This window comes from Rhinopithecus bieti, unplaced genomic scaffold, assembly GCF_001698545.2.
Source record: "Rhinopithecus bieti isolate Rb0 unplaced genomic scaffold, ASM169854v2 scaffold_8674, whole genome shotgun sequence".
Lineage (NCBI taxonomy): Eukaryota > Metazoa > Chordata > Mammalia > Primates > Cercopithecidae > Rhinopithecus > Rhinopithecus bieti.
In genome coordinates, this window is record NW_016805883.1 from 459,700 (window position 1) to 483,289 (window position 23,590).

Sequence of the window (23,590 nt, forward strand, 5' to 3'; positions counted from 1 at the left end):
GTGTAAATTAGTTTAACCATTGTGGAAAACAGTGTGGCGATTCCTCAAGGATCTAGAACCAGAAATACCATTTGACCCAGCAATCCCATTACTGGGTATATACCCAAAGGATTATAAATCATTCTACTATAAAGACACATGCACAGGTATGTTTACTGCAGCACTATTAACAATAGCAAAAACTTGGAACCAACCCAAAGGCCCATCAATGATAGACTGGATAAAGAAAATGTGGCACATATACACAATGGAATACTATGCAGCCATAAAAAAGGATGAGTTCCTGTCCTTTGTAGGGGCATGGATGGAGCTGGAAACTATCATTCTCAACAAACTAACATAGGAACAGAAAACCAAACACCCCATGTTCTTACCCATAAGTGGGAGCTGAACAATGAGAACACATGGACACAGGGAGGGGAACATCACATACTGGGGCCTGTCGGGGGATGGGGGGCTAGGGGAGGGATAGCATTAGGAGAAATACCTAATGTAGATGACGGGTGCAGCAAACCACCATGGCACATGTATACCTATGTAACAAAACTGCACGTTCTGCACATGTATCCTAGAACTTAAAGTATAATAATAATAATAAAAGAAAATGTTCTGGAATTATGATAGTGATGATGGTTGAAAAATTCTGTTGATATACCAAAAACCATTGGATTGTACAACTTTAAATGGGTAAATTGCATGGTACATGAATTATATCTCAAATATACCAAAAAAAGAGGGGGAGGAGGAGGTGATATCTGTTCCCCCTCCTGTTGAAAGTGGCTGGCCTTGAGACTCATTTTGAACACTAGAATAAGGGGTAAGTGATACTATACGAGTTCTGGGCCTAGCCCAAAATCCTGGCAGCTTCCACTTTCACTCTGTTGGAAGCTAGCTGTCATGTAAAGCAGCTTAAGCTAGACCACCCAATGATGACAGACTATGTGCAGAGAGAGGCCTCGTGGAGGCAAACCAAGACCCTAATCATGTGAGTGAGGTCATCTTGGATAGCTTATACCCAGCCAGGCTGACAGCTGAATTAAGTAACATGAGTGACCCCACGAAAGATCACACGAAGCAAGAAGAGCCTCCCAGCCAACTCAGAGAATCATGAGAAATAATAAATCATTGTTGTTTTAAGCCAGTGAGTTGGGGGTGATATGTTATGCAACAGATAACTGAAACACAACCTTTCTGAGTCTCAGATTCCACTTCTATAACATGGGACTGATACTCTGGGGTTGTTGTGAAGATTACATAAAGCTAACACCAGCATGGTGCTCAACAAATATTAGTTGTTATTCTTAAAAACCACCTAGGAGATCCTTGACATAATCTGCAGGTATGCTCTTCTGGGAGGCCTTATTCCCACAAGCACTTGCTGCTTTCAATCACATGACTTCCAAAAGGTTGGCTTCTTAAAAAAACAAAAGGTGGGTTTTCTTGCTACAAACTCTGACACATGAATTCTGAATCATAAACAGATGACCAAGGCATTTGTGAAATCAATCATGATTGGTAACACTGAACTAAAGAGGCTTTTAACCCTAAAAGAATTAAGAAATTATTTTCATCAAAAAAGCTGACATCAATACTTAAATTATATGAAAGGTAAGAAAGATAACCAAATCTGTATTTTCTGCATGAACAGTGGACAAAGTCCACTGAACCTAGGAAGCACTTATTCTAAACAAACTCAATAAAGTTCTAAACTCACCAAATGCTAGTTAGAGAGTCAGTATAAACAATATTGGCTTAGGTTAGCCATTTACCCGACCCTGCTCATCCATTCATCATACCTTTATTAAGCCCTAACTAATTACCAGACACCAATTAAGGATAAAGGAGATCCTCCTTCCTTTGAAAAATAAACCATTTCTACCTATGTATCTATTAACATAATATGCTACACACTTGAACTTGAGTGGAGAGAGAAAGTATCTACAGTAGTAGATAAATCTAAAATCATTCAACTGGAAAGAAAAAGCTTAAATTTCCATATAGAGCTCATATACACAGCATGAGAACACATAATTCTGACTGGGAATCCCACAAGCAATACCAGAGCAAGGAATGAAATGGGTCCCTAAAGGGTTCATCCCTCAGTGAGGCTATATCCTTCCAAGAGTCCCATTCACAGAACATGGACCCCAGGTGACAAAATTTGACCATTTAGCACTAGCTGCTATGTTTTGGTGCAGAAAGGATCTGGGCAGTTAACAATTCACAAGCTAACGACAGAGAAATAAATTCCTGGGTATATCCGTAGTGAAGGATATTAAACAGCTTTCAACTGCATTTGTGAAATCAATCATGATTGGTAACACTGAACTAAAGAGGCTTTTAACCCTAAAAAGAATTAAGAAATTATTTTTCATCAAAAAAGCTGACATCAATACTTAAATTATATGAAAGGTAAGAAAGATAACCAAATCTGTATTTTCCGCATGAACAGTGGACAAAGTCCACTGAACCTAGGAAGCACTTATTCTAAACAAACTCAATAAAGTTCTAAACTCATCAAATGCTAGTTAGAGAGTCAGTATAAACAATATTGGCCTAGAAATGGACAGGAAGACCATGAGGGCTATAGGTGAAAGAACTAACACCAGGCAGGCACTGGGCTGAGTCTACCAGATAACTCAAATGCTGGGCTATCTTTCTCTGCTGACATATAATGTATAGCAAAGTACACAAGTCATAACTATCTATCTTGAAGAATGTTTACATCAAGATTAAGATACAGAATATTCCTAACACCCCAGAAAGTTCCTTTGTTCCCATCCCAATGAATAACCAGTCCCACCCTAGTTTCCCAACTCCACAGCCAGGAGTAACCATTATTTTGATCTCTGGCATCATACATACTTTTTGTCTGTTTTTGAATTTCACATAAATGGAATCATACCCTATGTCGTCTTTTATGCTTTCTTTTATTCATCACAGGGTTACCTTATTTTGAAGCAGAAAACCCAGAAGCTGAGGTTTATTTTCAGAAAATGTTTCTCTGATGTCACAGGCCTGAATACCAACTACTCTGATTACACTGGTTATACTTCCTGCCCTCTTCCGAGCATGCATTATAAAAACTGTTACAACAGAACACAATTTTGGATTGCAAAAGTTTCCTTCCAGATAAATTAAATTATTTAAAGGTATTCAAATATTCTATTCAATCTTAACAGAGTATAAGCTTTGCCACTATAAAAGCATAATCTTTTCCATGAATGTAAAATTCTTATTCTAGAGAATCATCAAGTCCTAGAATAAAACTAACCAGCAATTCTGTTATTACTTTTGATTAGTAAAGAACTAAATGGCAGGAAAATCTCTCAGAGGAGGCATAAGGCACTAAATTCAGATGAATGTGAGTCAGCTCAGAAAAGGCAGGAGAGGAATAACAGTACAACAATAAATTGTAAGTACAGATTTTGAGGCCAAGCTATCAGTATTCTAATCTGGAAAGTGCCCCTTCTAGCTAGGTGACCTTGGGCAAGTCATTACTCTAACTTTGTACCTCTATTACATCACTATAAAATGGGAATAACTTCATAGGGTTGTTGCAAGGATTAAATGTTAATGTATATAAAGCACTTAGGAGACCATGTGACATACAATAAGCACTTTTTTTTTTTTGCGATGGAGTCTCACTCTATCACCAGGCTAGAGTGGATGGTGTAACCTTGGCTCACAGCAACCTCTGCCTCCCAGGTTCAAGCCATTCTCCTGCCTCAGCCTCCTGAGTAGCTGGGACTACAGACCACCATGCCTGGCTGGTTTTTGTATTTTTAGTAGAGACGAGGTTTCACCATGCTGGCCAGGCTGGTCTTGAACTGACCTCAGGTGATCTGCCCGCCTTAGCCTCCCAAAATACTGGGATTACAGGCATGAGCCACCGTTCCTGGCCATAATAAGCACTTTTTAAGAATTAGCTATCTTGGTCAGGCGCGGTGGCTCATGTCTGTAATCCCAGCACTTTGGGAGGCCAAGAGGGGTGGATAATGAGGTCAAGAGATGGAGACCATCCTAGCCAACATAGTGAAACCCCATCTCTACTAAAAATACAAAAATTAGCTGGGCGTGGTGGTGAATGCCTGTAGTCCCAGCTACTCGGGAGGCTGAGAGAGGAGAATCGCTTGAACCCAGGAGGCGGAGGTTGCAGTGAGCGGAGATCGCACCACTGCACTCCAGCCTGGTGACAGAGCAAGACTCTGTCTCAAAAACAAAACAAAACAAAACAAAAAAATCAGTTATCTTAAAAAGCTGAAAGGGGCTGGGCACAGTGGCTCACGCCTGTAATCCCAACTCTTTGGGAGGCCGAAGCAGGCGGATCATGATGTCAGGAGATTGAGACCATCCTGGCTAACACAGAGAAACCCCGTCTCTACCAAAAATACAAAAAATTAGCCGGGCGTGGTGGCAGGTGCCTGTAGTCCCAGTTACTCGGGAGGCTGAGGCAGGAGAATGGTGTGAACTCGGGAGGTGGAGCTTGCAGTGAGCCAAGATCGCACCACTGCACTCTAGCCTGGGCAACAGAGCAAGACTCCATCTCAAAAACAAAAAACAAAAAACAAAAAAAGCTAAGAGGGCTATTAAGAGAGCAGCTATTCTGACAACCAAAGGGCTATAAAATAGTGACCAAGACATCTAGCACAGTGCTCCTCAAGATGTTTTATTTTTAATCCTTCATAGACTGATACTTTCTGTAAAATGCAAGATTACATGCTTGGATGTCATAGCAACACCAAATTGCTCTAAAAGTTTCTGAATGTTTACTCTCACTTTCTGTACATATGATACAGTCCATAACTATTCACTGTTCATTGACTGGCATTTGTCTACAGACTGAACTTTGAGTAACACTGTTTTATAGCACACAAGAAGGACTCAAGAGCCTCCTGAAAACTCAACTGGAAGGTTAAATAGAATTATGAAAACATTTAGTAAGAAAAAAAAAAAACCTAGTAGCAGGGGCAAGAGGATGACTTGAGGGTCAACAAGCTGACAGATAAAATAAAACTCAAAAGGCTAATTACTAAACCTAAAATACAAAGCTTGCTGCAGAGCAAAGACCCAACTGCTAATTCCCTCCCTACCCCCAAGTGCTCTAAAGGGTGGCCCTCAGAAAACACGTTGGCCAGGAAGTCATCAGCCCCAGAGGGGACAAGAAGTGTAAATGTAGTAGGCAGAGCTGACTTGGGCCTCTTTTCAGGAGTGAGAATCCACCCTAAGCCATCATCAAGCTTTGGGGACATCAAGCACAAGTTGCAAAGGCTGGAAAGAGTTTCTTCTCTGCCAAAGAAAACATGCAAACATTTCCTTTGGTGACACAGGACTATACACCCACATATTCAGAGACACACACCTGTGGTTTTAGGAGGCTCCTGAGGTCCACCCTGCCAGCCGTACTGTGGGTATCCTTGGTAGGGGTACCCTTGAGGAGGTGGGTAGGGTCCCCCCATAGGTCCTGGACCCATTGGTTGTGGCGGATAAGGTGGGTATGGGGCCGTTGGACCAGGGCCCGGATATGGTGGAGGGTTCCCTTGGTTCATCGGGGACCTGTAAAGTGCACCTAAGAGACAAAAAGAATGAAAATTATTTGCATTTAACTGTAGAAATCATCAGGAATAAAATTCTAACCCATAAGATCATTTACCAAATACCTTCAAGCTATATCAAGCCTTGTGCAAATCTCTAGCTCTGCTCATTTTGTTTCCTTCTCACCATCACTATAATTGGCAATTATTTTATATATTTATTTGCTTTTTGTCTATTTCCTCCACTAGACTGTAGGCTGTGACAGTAGACATCAAGTAAGTTTTAGATCACCACCATGTCCCTAGAGCACTGCACAGTACCTGGTACATGGCAGTCCCTAAATAAATGTGTTAAATGAATAACAAGATATTTTGTTTTTTAAATCCTCTGAAATGTCCATAAATGTGATTGGAGAGCTTTAAGAAAGTATTCTAACAGCACTAACTGTAAGTCACATCAGTGGATGCTGATCCACTACTAGAAGCCCTCCAATCAACAGGGTTGGGCCACAGTGGGGACTTCTAACAAGCAGCACCAGCAGCAATGACCAACCAAAGTTTGTAACCATCACCACTGCTCTGGGGATTGGGGTGATCTGGTTGTTCTCCCCAGACCTGCTGCTCTGAACAGTTGGACAGCGCTGTCTATAGAGAATGCCAAGCGTCTCCTCTGCCCATCCAGGCCCCTGAGACTCTGGGGGGCTCACCACGAACACTTATTTGTGTTTACAGGACCCTGTCCTCCGTGGTTTGCTTCTGTGAGGGAAACCATGCTTCCCAGCCCCCAAGCCTGTTAATCATTCTCTTGATTGGGCTAGAAGTTCTCAGGGCCAGCATCTTGTTTCTGTTATCTCTTTAAGCTCCACAGTGCCTGGCATGGTGACTTTCAGATTAAAAACAAACAAATGGCCAGGCGTGGTGGCTCACGCCTGTAATCCCAGCACTTTGAGAGGCTGAGGTGGGTGGATCATGTTGAGATTGAGACCATCCTGGCTAACATGGTGAAACCCCATCTCTACTAAAAATACAAAAAATTAGCCGGGCATGGTGGCACGTGCCTGTAGTCCTAGCTACTCAGGAGGCTGAGGCAGGAGAATCGCTTGAACTCGGGAGGTAGAGGTTGCAATGAGCTGAGATCGCGCCACTGCACTCCAGCCTGGGCAACAAAGCGAGACTCTGTCTCAAAAACAAACAAACAAACAATTACTGGGGAATGCAAAGTATAAACTCTATGAATGACTCACTTAAACAACATGATATCATCTGTCATACTGCTGCCTTGTACTGTTACCCATATCTTACATCAATAGTTAACTTTTTACCTATTTGGGTGTCTTCTATCCCCAACCAAATAGTAGGGAAGAGTCTCAGATTCAAAATGTAATAATTTCACTATTAATTATTTTCCATAACAGGCAATCAATAAATTCCTAAGTGACTTTATTATATAAAGGACAGAATAGTCATAAATAGTCTAGGTTCCCTAGAAAATCTGGATTACAGTAGCAGTGGACTTTGCTGGTTGCCCACACAACATCCATATTCTCCCCTCCTAACAGTAGTGAGGTTTCCAGGTAGATCTCTGCCCATTCTTCCTGTAGTTCATGTGCTTCAGGGAAAGCTCATCCCATCCAGCTCCAGGGTGAACCCAGTCTATCTAAGCCAATCAGGGTCACTCTCTCCACTTTTTCATCATGATTGATTCAAGGAATTCAGGACTTAACCCAGATGCAAATGGCACTCCCTGGCCACTGGGACTGGTTCTGAAGTGGTTCAATCAGTAAAAAGCTCGGACTCTTTTAACACACTCCCACCGAACCTTCCCTTCCCCTGTACAAATGTATACACAAAGTCTAGGAAAGATAAGGCCTACAAAATTACTGACAGCAAATCTGCAGCCCTGAGAAGGAGCCAGCTTTAAGATTAAGTGGGCCACTCAGAAAGGCAGAGCAGAAAAAAGGAAAGAAATGGCATTCCGGATGACTTTATAACAACTCATAAATCAAAGACTAAAGCCTGGCCTAACCTAAACTACCTCTACAGAACTTCCAGTCCTGGAAACCGATGGTAAGGTAAGGTAATGAACCCTTCTGGGTAACATTCACAAATATACATTTATTAAGTGCTTTCTTGACACTGGACTAAGTAGTGAGGTATAGAGCTCAATATGCCTCAAACCCTACCCTTGGGCAACTGGTTGAAACAAACGTAAGGACAATGATTTTCAGAAAACGTGGTAAACAGACTGCTGGGTAGGAGTAGGGGCTTAAACCTAGTACAAAGAGGTGCTGATGGAGACAGTGTCATTTGAAGGAGTGTGATTATAAATTGAAACTCTATGTTATGGGATCAAATGGCTTGAGGGTCTCTATTTCAACCATATCTGTATTGTCTCCCATTTTGACACCACCTTATTTTCCAGGGCCTGAAAGGGACTCAGAAAAAAAGTAGAGTTCTTTTCCTTTTCTGCTCTCTGGTCTGCAACTGGCAACACACCCTGACCTAGGAACCCTAATGCAAAGGCTCATGGTGATTAACACTACAATTATCATATAAATTTGGATAAAAGCAAATGCATTTTTTTCCTCTCTCCTACCAGGAAGGCTGTAGAAAGCCTAGTGAGCCCTGGTTAACACAGAAATCAGTCTCATCAATCACCATATGGCCATTCCATTATTTATTTTTAAATCACACAAGTACAATACAGTTATCATAACTACTTCTGTCCTGAAATTCAGTGTGTGTAACCTAACTTCATTAAAACTGCAGTTTAACGTAATGAGTTCAACAAGATCATGTAGCTCATTCTCACTCTAGCAAAGTCTGGACCTATATTTCTTTGAAGACATTGTTCATCTAAAAACAATGGGCAGTGAGGAGAAAAAAGAACAGCGTATAGAACTACTACAACTTCAGACCTCAATGTTTCATGACTTATCTTGATCCATCTGTTTGCATTATCCTGTGCAGTTCTCTCCCTGAGAACCTCAAAGCTCTCTTCCAACTGTATGTGTCCTCCCCACTTACCCCCTCATCATGTTTCTCTCTCATTTTTGGTATGTATCTTTCTCCATCTGCCTGAGGAAAAAAAAAAGTAAGGTCTAGAAGGGAAAAATCCCATGAGTTATTCACAGAGGCATTTATACAAAGGATAAACCACAAAGGTGCTCCAGCTACCATGACCTCCTTCCACACATACACTTTTTCCCTTTGTTCCCAATATAGACAGTCATCTTGGAAGAATAAAAATCTGGATCTATTTTCAGTTTCCTCTAAACAAGAAAAAAATCCCAGTGAGAGAACAGCAAAAGTCACAGAAAGAGCATCTGTGCTGGATGAGAGATCCTAGAGCTGGCATTTGAAAAACAGGACTTCATCCAGTGGGAATCCATTGTTCCCAAGCTGGTAAAGAAGCAAAGCAAAGCAAAAAAGATTACCTAACACTGACACAGTATAGTACAAACCACTTTACATAAGCAAAACACAAAAGAGCTTTAAATTTAAGGTATGATACTGAACTTTGTAACATGACTGCTTTCCCTTATAAATTTGGTCAGGTAAAATATAAACCCTACTCTAGTGAAGTGTTTCACTACAGATCAAATGCAAACAGTGTAAACTGTAGCATTAAAGACAAATCAGAGCTCTAAAAGGGACAGCTCAAAGAGTGCTGCAGTCAAGATCCATTAATAGACTGCACTGAACACTGCTATCCCACGATCTCATTCAAGACATACTCAGAGTCACGGGATTAGCAGTCATTCAACCACACAATAAGAAGGGCAGAAACTATTCTTTGGGAAAGTGGTCAATGGAGATAAGACCTCATCAAAGTAGAGATGGAGAAAAAAAACCAATATTTTTCAATGTTGTTATTTTTTAAATTACAAGACATATATCTGCTAGACAGACTGGCACTAACTTTGCAGACAGTAAAGTGGAAAATTTTCCTCTGGAAAACTTAACAGTCCCAATGGAAAAAAAAATGACAGATACTAATAACTGGGGGGACACCAAAGAAATGACTCGCCAATTACTCCACAGTAAAGCCTATGCACACTGAACTTCTAATGGACTATTTACTGCCTCATACATAAATGAATGGACAAAGATTATCAGACATTGGAGGAAGGCCTCCAACATAAAAAATAGATCAAAACAAAACAGAGGTAGGAAAAAAACAACCTAAATGTCTAAGGAAAGAAAATGTCCAAGAAAAAACCAAGGGTTTTTTTTTTTTTTGCAGTTGTTTTAAATTTATGCTTTTGAAGTATGATGTAATACTGTGTAAGAAAAATTTAAAAGCTATATATTCAGCATGTCTCAACTTTCTTTAAAATAAATATGAAAAACAGATCAATAGAGCAGAATAAGGAGTCCTAAAACACATCCATACAGTACAGTCTTCTAATTTAACAGACAGGCACCACTGTAATTCAGAAAAGAAAAGGTAGTCTTTCCAATAAATAGTGCTGGATTAATTGGATATCCTTGTGTTGGGAGAAATGACCCTTGATCTCCATGCTCATACATAAAAAAATCCACAATATATCACAGAAAAAAAATCACAGCATATCATAGACTTATACAAAAGCTAAACCAATCAAGCTTTTGGAAGAAAATATACCAAATATTCATGACTTTTGCAGTATTTATGTTGTGACCCAGAAGCTCTATTCTTAGATATATATATATAGAAGTGAAACAAATGTGTAAGTCCACCAAAAGACTTACACAAGAATGTTCAAAGCAGTTTTATTTATAATAGTCCCAAACAGAAAGCTATCCAAATGTTCATCAACAGCAGAACAGATAAATTATTATATATTTATGCAGTAGAAAGTGACCCCAAAACAATAAATAAAAGAACTATTATTACATGAAACAACATGGATGAATCCCAGACACAATGGGTGAGCAAAAGAAGACAGACTCGACAGACTTCAATAATACTCTACTTAGTCTGTTTTGTGTTGCTATAAAGGACTATCTGAGGCTGGGTAATTTATAAATAAAAGAGGTTTATTTTGGCTCATGGTTCTGCTGACTGTACAAGAAGCATAGTGCTCGCATCTGTATCTGGTGAGGCTCTCAGGTAGCTTACAGTCATGGTGGAAGACAAAGGGTGAAGCAGGCACATCACATGATGAGGGTGGAGGGAGGTCCCAGACTCTTTTAAACAACCAGATCTCACTTGACTAATAGAGTGAGAACTCACTCATTAGCATAAAGAGGACACCAAGCCATTCATGAAGGATACACCCCCATGACCCAAACACCTCCCACCAACCCACCTCCAAAATTGGGGATCACATCCCAACATGAGATCTGGAGAGGACAAATATCCAAACCATATCATTCTGTTCCATTTATATGAGGTACAAGAAGAGCCAAAACAAATCTGTGGATACCGAAAAGAAAGATACCAAAATAAATCTATGAATACTGAGGAGAAGATACAAGGGAACCTTCAGGAATGATGGAAACGTTCTGTATCTGGAACTGAGTCATGTTTACATGAATACATATGAACGTATTGAGTTGTACATTAAGATTTTCAAACTTTATTGTAAGTTGTACAGTAACAGCAGACAGATATTTTGCTAGAAAAAAATATTTATTGTGGTTTTCCTTGGGTGCTGGAACTGTGGGCAATTTTTGTTACTTATACTCATCTGTATTTCTGAAAATTTCAAGAGAACCTATACAGTCAGAAAAAAGATTAAGTTTTCTTAGTGCTTTCAGATATATATCCATTCTGCCTGCCATTTTTTAATAGCTAGAATGCCACTTTAGCTGGGCTCAGTGGCTCATGGTTATAATGCCAGTGACTTGGGAGGATGAGGCAGGGGAATCACTTGAGACCAAGAGTTCAAGACTAGCCTGGGTAGGGTAACATAGTGAAACCCTCTCCCCCAGCAAAAAAATTAGCAAGCTGTGGTGGTATACACGGTCCTAGCTGCTTGTGAGGCTGAGGTGGGAGGATCACTTCAGCCCAGGAGTCTGAGCTGCAGTGAGCTATGATCATGACATTACACTCTAGTCTCAGCAACAGAACAAGAACCTGTCTCTAAAAAAAAAAAGTTAAAATTAACAAATTTTTTTAAATGCTGCTTTAAACCTCCTATTCACTTCTGATATACCAATTTGCCTTCTCATTACTTACCTTCTTCTTGTTAACAATCTACTCAAAATCTGCTCTTCACTGCTTTTAAGGTGATTTTGTAGTTGCAATTTTACTTTATTTTTTTCCACAAGACACTTTGGTTCTCTAAGGTCTTCAAATGTTTTCTTTCTGCTTCAAACCAAAAAGTCAGTTGGTTGGGTACCAGACTTGGGGTAAAAATAACAAATTATTTTGGTTACATACAGACTTCTCTATCTTGGAACCCTTCTTATTATCAAAGCCTAAAGCCATGCTTATCCTTATGTCCTTCAATTTATCTTTCTTGGTAACTCATAAAATTAAAGTTTAAAAACATGAGAGCAGGGCCAGGCACCATGGTTCACACCGGTAATCCCGACACTTTGGGAGATCAAGGCAGGTGGATTGCTTGAGCCTAGGAGTTTGAGACCAGCGTGGGCAACATAGTGAGACCCTGTCTCTACAAAAAATAGGAAAATTACCTGGGTGTGGTGGTGTACATCTGTAGTCCCAGCTACTTGGGGGAGGCTGAGGTGGGAGAATCACTTGAGCCTGGGAGATTGAGGCTGAGGTGAGCCGTGATCATACCACGACACTCAAGCCTGGGAGACCGTGCAAGACCTTATCTCAAAAACAAAACAAAACAAAACAAACAAACAAAAACTATGAGAGCAGATCTTACCCCAGAGACCTCAGTGTCTTTTTTTTTTTTTTTCTAAACTCCCCATTAGCTGTTTTTTTAACAAGACCTTTGTAAATAAATCACTTTACATTCTAAGTCCCTCAATACGGCTTGACTCTCACATCTATAATTTTCAGTGCGGTTTGTTCAGGTAAAACAAACAAACAAACAAAAAATAGTTTTAGAATTACTGAGCTGTTTGTTTTTTTATTTTTTGAGACAGAGTTTCACTTTGTCACCTAGGCTGGAGTGCAGTGGTGCGATCTCGGCTCACTACAACCTCCGCCTTCTGGGTTCAAGCGATTCTCCTTCTTCAGCTTCCAGAGCAGCTGGGATTACAGGTGTGCACCACCATGCCTGGCTAATTTTTGTATTTTTAGTAGAGATGGGGTTTCACCATGTTGGCCAGGCTGGTCTTGAACTCCTGACCTCAGGTGATCCGCCTGCCTCAGCCTCCCAAAGTGCTGGGATTACAGGTATGAGCCACCATGCCTGGCCTAGAATTACTGAGTTTTATGCTGCTGTATCATCTCTGGTTTAGAGTTTTCATCAAATTTTGGCGTTGACGTGTTAGTTTATTCCATTCACACAGCCATTTGTTCATCCATAAATACTTATGGGAGCATCAACTATTACCCAGTATTACTGGGTTCCAGAGGCTGTTGAGATAATGGTAAGCAAGAGACAGTTCCTATTCAGGGTATGACAGAGACACAATAACACCAGCAATTACAAAACCAAGCTAAGATAGAGGAAGCAGAGTGTACTGTAAGCTCAAAGTGGAGACAACTAATTACTCAGGGAAGTCACAGAAAGATTCTAGGAGAAGTGATGATCACATGACTAAGCATAAACAGAAATTTGTATTACTCCAAATTTCATACTCTGCAGAGGCAACAATCTGTACGATGTTTCAGAGAAAAAGCAGAGCACATTTGAGGAACTGACTAGGTTTTTATGCCTGAAGCACACTTCATAGGATGAGGCCAATGGGTCAGCTCATAAACAGCCTTGCTAACAGCAGACTTCTAGGATTGCTGCATCTTCCTTTTCTATCGTTATTCTTTATTTCTTTTAAAAGGATTCATGTAACTTTATGTTTGTTTGTTCACTACTATTGACAAACTTAATAATTCACTTATTTCATGATGTTTATTAAGTACCTACTACATATCAGGTCTACAGCTGGGGATAAGAGGTAAAGAACTATAGCTGGCTTGCTCCTCCCCTTCAGTACTACTATTAATACAAATAAAATTATCATTTCAATTTGTCTGCTATTGCATCAGATGGAATATGCTGGAAGTTTTCCAAATTCTAAGGATATGGTGAAGGTAGTTTGACAGAATAGACAAAACTTACTTTGGGAGGTCCAGAAGGCATTTACCTCAAAGTGCTATACAATTTACTAAAACTGAAGTACAAGTAGAAGCCCAAATGACTCCCCAATTGGGAGAGTCATACCACACATACTTGTGAATGTACAGTGAGCAGAGGTAAGAAATGATGGTCTCAAATCTTAAACCCAGGACCAAAGCCACAAGAATAGGCATTCCAGAACTGTAGGCCTTCTCCTAGGAAGAACTTGCTGCTGATATGGACACTTCAACACAGGAGCCCCAGGGGGATAGCAATAGCAGGGATTTATATTTTTAAAGATGGTAGCAGTGCTCCCAGTAACAGTGCAACACCAGGAGACCACTGATAGTTAGCATAACATAGACAAGATATTTCTTTTTACGACTTGCTCAGCATTTTAGACACATTTGCTAGGTATTGTCATTTCCTAAACTGCTCTTCTTTTAGGGACAGACTGGAGGAAGACAACCTGCAGTATTACTCCATTATTGTCCAAATACTGACTCTGGCCTCAATCTCCCAAATATTATTGGCCATCCCCTACCTCATTTACTATCTCTTGTTTGTCACAGAGTTTTACCAGGCCCTGAGCTATTCTCACATAGTCAATGAATGAATAAGTATTAGAACGTATCTTTTATATCAACATTTTGGCTGTGGTTTCAGAATAGCCCCTCTATGGAGTCCAAAATGACACACAGCTCAGATACGGGACGTTTTGCTGAACAAGGGCATCAAAGTGCACATGGAAGGCAAAAACTAACAATGGATCATCTATCTCTGAAGGTCCTGGCCTAGTGTGATGAAGAGGTTCAGAGACTATCTTATTTTCCTCTCTCACAAAAAATATCTGATATAAAAACCACACACTGCTTTTATAACTGAGTTCATATGAAGCTAAAAATCTACAAACTATTAAGTAACATGGTTTGCTAACGCCATTCAGATAATTGCTTTAAGCCACTATCCCCAACATTAAGATAACACAAAGATGTAAGTATTCTCAACTTGTCCTGATAGATTAGGAACAGCAAATTCTGAAAAGTCATACCATACCTACATTAATTATCCATAGTTCAGAATTATTAGAAAATATGACTATAGTCAATCTTGTCTCCCTCCAATATTAAACTTGGTAGGTACATTTTAGCATTCTTCCAGACTTAGAGACTTTCTGAGGGAATCCAGAGACGTTCCCTTCAACAGAGGATAACATATCATCTGCTAAAACTTTTTTTCATAAAGCTTTCTGTAAAGAACCTCTGGTTGGATTCAGGGCTTGGTGCTCTGTAAGATATAACATTTATAAACAGCCCTGGGAAAAAATACATTACTACCTGAAAATATCAACAACTAAAATGACCTACCCTTAGCCACCAGGTATTGGTGTCCCATTCCTCCCTAATGTTTAGAGGGAACAGCCTTTCTTTTTATAGCGTGTCTATCCTTTTTTCTTATAAACTTTTAATAAAGACATATTTTAAGTAAAACCCCAAATAAATAAATAAAAACACCCTATCCTTTGAACGAGCAATTCTACCTTTAGGAATTTATCTTACAGATATATACTAGTGCCAGCCAGTATGCAAAAAAAAAAAAACAAAAAAAACCCAACTTTATACACATGCATATATATTAAATATAATGTTCATCAATATGGGAATGGTTAAATAAACCATGGTATTTCCAATCCATGGAACTGCCGCTATATGACCCTTCAGAAGAATAAGTTAGAACTACCTGTGCTGATATGAAAAAGTACCAACATGGTGGGAAAAAAGCAAATTGCAACACAGTGCATTCTATTACCCCATTTGGATTTAAAAATAAACTTCTGTTTCTAAACCTGAATAGATCACACAGTTACACTAATGAATACAATTATTGATTAAACTGTACATTTATATTATACATACTTTTTTATACATATGTTATATTTAACAATGAAAGTTAAAACCCTTGCTAATCATCTTTAGGTAAAGTCATCATGTATGGTCCTCCGCAAAAGCCAGAGGACTGCCTAGATGCAGTACTCCCCTCTGCATTCAGCTTATGGAAGGGTCCCCACAGGTGAGCCTCAGTCCCTTGTCTAATGGATCCTGGCATTGTCAGCAAACCCTGATTATAATACCTTCCCCACATTTCTTGGACCTCCATATGGGAGAGGAGCACATCTAGCCTCACCCAACCACTCAGTTCAGGGACTCTGGTCAGTACCCCACCAACACTGCTATCTGAAAGCCAGTGGAGAAATGAAGGTTGGCTTCTCCTCAGAAAAATAGGGTAGGGATCTCTGAATTACATCTAGTCACTGTGACATATAGGACAGCATTATAATTGGAATTTCAAATAGTCAACCCTCAAAGTGAGAATGGAGAGAAAATGGGGCCCAGCAAGAGAGAGGCTCAAAAGAGAGGGCAGCATTGAACAGAAGGGAAAGGAAAAGGAAAGAAAGCTGTTAACACAGAAAGTGACTTGGGGAATTGAAAGGAGAGGTTAGGGCATGGAGAGAGAGAAAAGGGAAAACTCTGCCCCTGCCAAGTTGAGAGGACACACTAGAAAGGGACAGGTCCATCCCTCCCAACAAGCCTGACAAGGCCACTTCCCAGGCCAGGTCCCCCGCCAGCCCGGCCCCTGAAAGACAGGCTCTGCCCGCCTCCTCCCAGAGCATTAGATTAGGCTTTGTGGGAAAGTTGGAATCTTGATGGTTTAGAAAGAGGCCCCTAGAGCTTAATGTGCTGGCAATTTAACTAAGCGCTCCTGGTTCCTGATGAAATACCAAGCCAGCCCGGCTTTGCTCCATCATGAAAGCACGCTCTCCTGACCCTCTGAGGGAGCAGCAGCTCAGTCAGCACTGCAGGGTGGCTCTTAATGGACAACAGTGAATTTCACATCAAACCAGGAAGTATCACTTGTACCTATCATGTGCTGCATCCTAAGAGACCATACAACCCAGGGCAGCTCACCCTCCCCCTTTCTTCTGTTTTCATAGGATTCTTAAAGGAATAGGCTTTACAGACAATGAAGACAGGAGAAAAAAAAAATTCTAGATGATAGCTTCAGTTTCTATCATTAGCAACATCCACAAACAGTTCTCTATATGTGAAAGGAACTCAAAATAGTTTGGGTTATTGATTAGTTTTAAAAAAAAATAGCATCCCTCCTGCCCCCCAAGAAACATTTGAGTTTCCCAGGAGCATCTGAGTTTTCTAAGAGCACACTGGCACAGAAAGAACAATGTAACACAGCATCAATGAAGCCACACCTCTGGCAGAGGGCCTAGAATTTAACATCGTATCCAGCCTCACCACCACTCAGACCTCTTTTTGGCAAACTTCAGATCAAAAGAGTGGTTTCATATTGCATTTACATTACCTCTTGTTACCTCCTAGATTCTTCATTCTGTGGCCTTCCTAGTATCATAGAGCTACACAAGTTTTAGAAGAAAGACAGGATTGAAGGGGCCCTCTCTGAGGGCCTGCCTATTCCACACCATCCTACCACCCATCTACTGCTGCCTGAAAAACTCACTATTAGTGAGTCATATCTTTGGGTAAAGGCCATATTGCCCCAAGTGGGATATGTGCAACTTGGAGAACATGGACAAACAACTTCAATAGTTTATACCTTCTATTTGTGACAGGTGATATAGTAGTTATCAGTTTAAGACAATGATATTGTTTCCCTTTTTTTTTTTGTTTGAGGCAGAGTCTCGCTCTGTCGCCCGGACTGGAGTGCAGTGGCCGGATCTCAGCTCACTGAAAGCTCCGCCTCCCAGGTTTACGCCATTCTCCTGCCTCAGCCTCCCGAGTAGCTGGGACTACAGGTGCCCACCACCTTGCCCAGCTAGTTTTTGTATTTTTAGTAGAGACGGGGTTCACCGTGTTAGCCAGGATGGTCTCGATCTCCTGACCTCGTGATCCGCCCGTCTCGGCCTCCCAAAGTGCTGGGATTACAGGCTTGAGCCACCGCGCCCGGCCTGTTTCCCTTTTAAACAAATTTTAAGGTTTTAAAAAATGGGTCAACTTTAAGAAAAATGTTAAACAACAGTACAGATGACATAAAGATACGAAAAAATCATGTAGAGGAACACAAGTGAAGTGTGAAAAACACTAGGGTTTCCACTTTCAAGACCCTCCCTTTAAATACAACTACCTGGCCGAAGGTGGTGTCACACACTTTGGGAAGCTGAGGCAGGAGGATCCCTTCAGGCTAGGACTTTGAGAACAGCCTAGTCAACATAGCAAGACCTAGTCAGCATAACAAAAAATACAGACGGGGGTCCTGCTATGTTGCAGTGGCAGTGGCCCCCGTGGCTCTTGCAGGTGCAGCAGCTCATGCAGCAGTATTGCTTGAGCTCAGGAGTTCAAGACCAGCCTGGGCAACATAGTGAGACTCCCATCTCTATAAAATAAAAATAAAAAATTAACCAGGCCCAGTGGCACGTGCCTGTAGTCCTAGCTACTCAGGAGACTGAGGTGGGAAGATCGTTTGAGCCCAGGAGTTTGAGCCTGCACTGAGCTATGATCATGCCATGCACTCTAGGCTGGCAGACTGTCTCTAAATCAAAATAATAATCAGTAAATAAATACAATTATTCCTCATTAGTTTCTCACATAGCCACCACCAGACATTAAAGGTCACCAAAAATTCAACAAAGTTAGCAGAGCCAGAAGGGTGCAGAAACTGCAATCAAAGATTAGACGGGCTTTAGAGAGGGTGGTGCTGGGGAGGGAAGGTTGTTAGTGGGGAAGAGGCGGAAGGGCAAAATCTGGAGTGTCCAGGAAGTTAGTGGCAGCAGGAAAGCACTAAGTATTCGACTTAACAATAAGGGCTCACGGAATAGGCACATTCTTACAAATGTCCCTCTCTTCACACACTTTCTCCCCAACTGATTCTGCCCAAGATTCTGAAACTGAAAGCTGACTGGTAAAGTACTGCATGCAGCATTAAACGTTTAACGTGGCAGAAGTCTAGCACCATTTCCCAGGTCTTCCTCTCCCCAAATGTCTTTGTAGTTCAACTGTTTCCCATCCCTACTTTTATCTGAATAAGCAGCATGCCTAGATAGTTTTCAGTTATGTTTTCTGAGCCAATGCTCTTGAGACTGGCTAATGATTCTTTAGCACAAATAATCAGGAAACTAGTGACAGGCACCTCTGAATAAGGCATTTACTCTTCAGTGAGTAAATCAGGTAGATCAAACTCTCCTCCCACCATGACCATCAATATTCTCCCTTAAACTATTTAATGAAAAGAGTTCAGAAAAAATAAATCATCTGTTGTTTTTGGCAAAGTCATACCACAAGCTTGCTGCCCACAGAGAATGGATTCAAACCATTTGTCTCCTTTGCTTTAGATGTGAGGACCTACCCAGTTTCCAAGATCTGGCTTTGAGGCCTAAATCAATAATAATATTCCACATACATCTCCTAAAAGCTACAAAGGAATCATTCCAAGCTCACTTCCCTTTGAAGATTCCTTTGTGTAGTGCCCAAAGTGGTGTGAACCTTTTTGGTTGTAAAGTGGGAGGGTCAGCTCGTGTTCAATTCCCTTGCTTTATACTGCTGCTGTTTAATTGCTGACTCCCATTTTATAGCCAAGCCATTTAGTAGCCTTGGCCAAGCGTGAGGAGCTTGGAAGCCTGAAACATGGCACTCAGCTAAGCCTATAGAAAACAGAAAGCCTTTTCTGTCAGAATTTCCCTCATGAGAGAGAGCTTGACCTGGCCAACAAATGTCAGAAGTCTAAAAGATGGATGTTGTAGTTCAGTACGTAGTGTCCCTGGGCACATCAGGAAGCACTTGAATCCTACTACATTGAGTGACAGGACCGGTGGCCTGACACAGGTGAGGGAAATTTTAAAAGATGACTATTTCACTCCTCATCCAATTTAGTGAGCAATATTACTCCCTTTCATCTCTGACCGGCTTAATAACTAACTCCTTTGAGGGCTGTGACACTTTCTGATAATACTCTTGCTGTTAAAAAGGATGCTGGGTCAAAGGCTGCCAGTCCCACAGCCTTCTATGTTACTGGTTTACTCCAGGCTGGTTTACTCCGAGGCCACTCGCAAAAAAAAAAAAAAAAAAAACAACAGACCAGTTTAACGAGAATAAAAGAAAGAAGAGAGTGAGGGCTGAGCGGCGGTGAGCTCACTTCTGTAATCCCAGCACTTTGGGAGGCCTGAGGTGGACGGATCACCTGAGGCAAGAGTTATAGACCAGCCTGGGCGCAAGCATGGTGAAACGACCGTCTCTACTAAGAATAAAAATTAGCGCGGGGTGTGTAGTGCATGGCCTTTAGTTCCCCAGCTACTCGGAGGCTGAGGCAGGAGAATCGTTTGAACCTCGTGAGGCCGAGGTTGGGCATGAGCGTGAGATCATGCCATTGACCCGGCCTGGGGAGAGCAGAGCAAGCTACTGTCTCAAAAGAAAAAAAAAAAGAAAAGAAGGGCCGGGCCTGGCTGGTGGGCTGCAAGCCTGTAATACCCAGCATTTTGGAGGCCGAGACGGGTGGATCACGAGGTCAGCAGATCGAGAGCCATCCTGAGCTAACACGGTGAACCCGCGTCTCTACTAAAAAATAGCAAAAAAACTAGCGGGCGAGGGCGACGGGCGCCTATGTCCCACAGGCTACTTGGGAGGCATGAGGGGCAGAGAATGGCGTGAACCCGGGAGGCGGAACTTGGCCATTGAGCTGAGATCAGGCACTGGCACTCGCAGCTGGCGACAGAGCGGAGACTCCACCTAAAAAAAAAAAAAAGAAAAAAAAAAAGAAAAGAAAGAAAAAAAAGAAGAGTGAAGCCAATCTGAGCTTTACTATTTATATACTGAACAATACAATCGGAATTTAGTCCCCAGGGGCCTCTTAGGCTTCCAAGATTTTTATGTTTAGATTTTTGAGACGAGCCTCGCCTCTGTCCTCCCAGCCGCTGGTAGTGGCAGTGGCGCGATCTTGGCTCATTGGAACCTCTGCTCCTGGGTTCCAAGAATTCTTGTGGCCCCTCAGTCCTCCGAACTTAGCGCGCGCACAGGCGTATGCCTACGACGCCCACTAGTTTTTGTAATTTTTAGTAGAAACAGGGTTTCAGCCATGTTGGCCAGGCTGGTCTTCGAACTGCCCGGCCTTCAAGGGCAATCCCAGCCCCGCTCGGCCTCTGCAAAGTGCTGAGATTAGCAGGTGTTGGGCACTGTGCGGCCAGCCATTTTTTTTTTTTGGCAGAGCTCGGGCTCTGTCGCGGCCGGCTGGAGCTGCAGGGCGGATCTCAGCTCACTGCAAGCTCCGCTTCCCGGTTTACACCATTCTCCTGGCCTCGGCTCCACAGTAGGCTGGGCTACAGGGCGCGCCAGCCTCGTCGGCGCCTACGATTGTTGTATTTTGTTTAGTAGAGACGGGGTTTGCACGCGTGTTAGGGCCAGGATGGTCCGATCTCGTGACCTCTGATCCGCCCGTCTGCGCCTCGCCCAAAGTGCTGATGTACAGGTCTTGACGCACCGCGCCGGCCTTTTTCTTTTTTTTTTTAAGGCCGCAGGTCTCCATTCTGCTCTTCCAGGCTAAGTGTGGTGCCGTGACTAGTTCGATTGAGCCTCAACTCCTGGCTCCAGCAATCGCTCGCTGCCTCAACTCCTGAGTAGCTTAGGATTACAGGCACATACCACATGCGGCAGGCTAATTTTAAAAATTTTTTGTAAGAAGCAATGGGGTCTCCTTGTGTTGTTCAGGCTGGTCTCTGAACTCGGGCTCACAGCGATCCCTTGGGCAGTCAGCCTCCAGTGCTAGCTTCGCGGCTACGGGCCTCAGATCTGATTCCGACTGATTAGTAAACCAAGCCATAAAGCCCAGGAAAACAAAAAAAACAAAAAAAACAAAAAAACAAAACAAGCAAAAGGGGCAGGGCATGGTGGCTCATGGCCTATAATCTAGCGGCGTTGGGAGGCTGAGGGCAGGCAGATATGCCTTGAGCCAGGAGTTTGAGGTAAGCCTGGGCAAGCATGGCAAAGCTTCCAACTCTAAGCAAAAAAAACAGAAAAATTCGCTAGGTGTGGTGGTGCAGGCCTGTAGTTCCCAGCTACTCAGGGACTGAGGGAGAGGATGACTTGGGCCAGGAGGGCAGAGGTTGCAGTGAGGCTGAGATCAAGCAGCACTGCACTGCCGAAAAGCCCAGGGCAACAGAGCCAGACTCTGTCTCAAAAAATTTAAAACAGCGCAACAAGCAAAAGGCCTTTAGATAAGCCGGCATGTCGGCCTGTAGGTCCCAGTTACTCACAGGGTTTGAGGTGGGAGATCACTTGAACGCCAAGAGTTAGCAGAGCCACCTGGGAAACCCCAGCAAGCCCTGTTTCTGGAAAAAAAAAAAAAAAAGAAAAAAAAAGGGAAGGCTTGAATATAGGTTTGCCCAAAATTTAGAACTTCAATCTTTCACTTTTATCACATCTCAAAATATACCATTCATCCAAGAAGTAAAACATTCTGCCTTGGAAGAGCTCAAATTTCATATAAGCCTCTCATTAATTCTCCTCGGTACCTCTGTGAGGAGGTACTGACCCCCATTCAAGGTCAAAGAAAGTTTCTGTGCCAAGAAAGGAGTGCCCTGATCAAGGCCTTAGTTGACTAAAGGTGAGCTCAAAATGCTCCATCCCATACCCTAGCCCTGCCTTTCACCTCAGCCCAGTTCCCCTTAAGAAAGAGCGTTTCTGTTAAAGCCCAGCCCTGTTGTTTATTATAGCTTGTATTTAGGGAAACACACTAACATTTTTTTCCTGACAGTAAAGTCTTAAGTTCTCTACCAATGGGAAAACTTGTGGGGGTGGCAGGGGTGAATGAAAGCGGAAAATTTCCAAAAACTTTTGGCCTACTTAACTGCCCTGACAGCACATAGTTATTTTGTTTGGGAAAGGAGGGGGTGGACTGTTTCTTTCCAAAGGAACCACAATTAGTTGGTCACCTCAAATATTATCAAAGAGATCTGGAAAATAGTTACTTTTATAAATTTTTTAATGTGGTCAAGGCATCTGATTTCCAGCGATTCTTAATATTAACAGCCTCCTGCAAAGCCCCTTAAAAATCACTATCATAATCTCTACCACTCAGCAGGAACACAGGGAGAGAAAACTACCCTGGCCTTTTACACACTTCGGGGCTTCTTTTACAGAGAATGACTTCACTGATCTGATTGGAAGTCTCGTTTCCCCAGGTCTCACCCTGGATTTGCCCTCCTTTGAGTGCTGCACTGGTTTCTATATTTACGCACAAACCAGCTGCGGCCATCTTCCTTCACAATTTTCAAACCTGCCTTTTACTGTACAGGATCCCTGGAGGTCCAGTTCTGTTTTCTGGAGTCAAAGAAATACAAATAAATTTCACTACCTCCTAGAAAACAGACGTTGGTAAGTTTCAATATAAAATATACAGTTCTTGAACCCACGAGCCAAAGGTTGCAGTGAGCCGAGATCTCAACACTGCACTCCAGCCTGGGCGACAGAGCAAGACTCTGTCTCAAAAATAAACAAATAAATAAAATAGACAGCTGTGTATTTTTTTGGTCATAGCACCAATAAATTTCAGGGCTGGGAAAAATCATAAATTACCAAAGCATTCTTTTCATATAACCAAAATATATTTTCCTGTTGCTCATGAAATTAAGACAAAATAGCTAATTAACACGCAGCCTTACACTGAGAAACTCAAAGCTGGTAGGAAAGGACTACAGAATTTTTTTATTTTTTTTTTTTTGAGACAGAGTCTCGCTCTGTCGCCCGGGCTGGAGTGCAGTGGCACAGTCTCGGCTCACTGCAAGCTCTGCCTCCCTGGTTCACGCCATTCTCCTGCCTCGCCTCCCGTGTAGCTGGGACTACAGGCGCCCGCCAC

General features: G+C 42.0%; 2 protein-coding genes across 15 annotated transcripts in view; one reads left to right on the forward strand and one right to left on the reverse strand.

The window, feature by feature from the left end:
• The window catches only part of CYSTM1 (cysteine rich transmembrane module containing 1), a 75,122-nt gene that overhangs the window by 41,751 nt on the left and 9,781 nt on the right, over window positions 1-23,590 (reverse strand). For 11 of the 14 annotated variants that reach the window (XR_001885997.1, XR_001885995.1, XR_001885996.1 and 8 more), the window contains one exon: window positions 5,363-5,569. Coding sequence is in view for 6 of the 14 variants with exons in the window: in XM_017873910.1 (XP_017729399.1) it covers window positions 5,363-5,549 (187 nt within the window). In the remaining 8 variants the exon portion in view is untranslated. Of the gene's footprint in view, window positions 1-5,362; window positions 5,570-6,592; window positions 6,627-11,700; window positions 11,830-12,161; window positions 12,184-23,590 lie in introns of those variants that run through there. The other 3 variants (XM_017873915.1, XM_017873913.1, XM_017873914.1) reach the window with 3 other exon arrangements.
• Window positions 1-23,590, forward strand: part of LOC108530819 (transcription initiation factor TFIID subunit 4-like) — a 35,371-nt gene that overhangs the window by 6,986 nt on the left and 4,795 nt on the right. Inside the window, exon 2 of the mRNA XM_017873867.1 lies at window positions 15,697-15,790. Coding sequence (XP_017729356.1) covers window positions 15,697-15,790 — 94 coding nt within the window. The remainder of the gene's footprint in view (window positions 1-15,696; window positions 15,791-23,590) is intronic.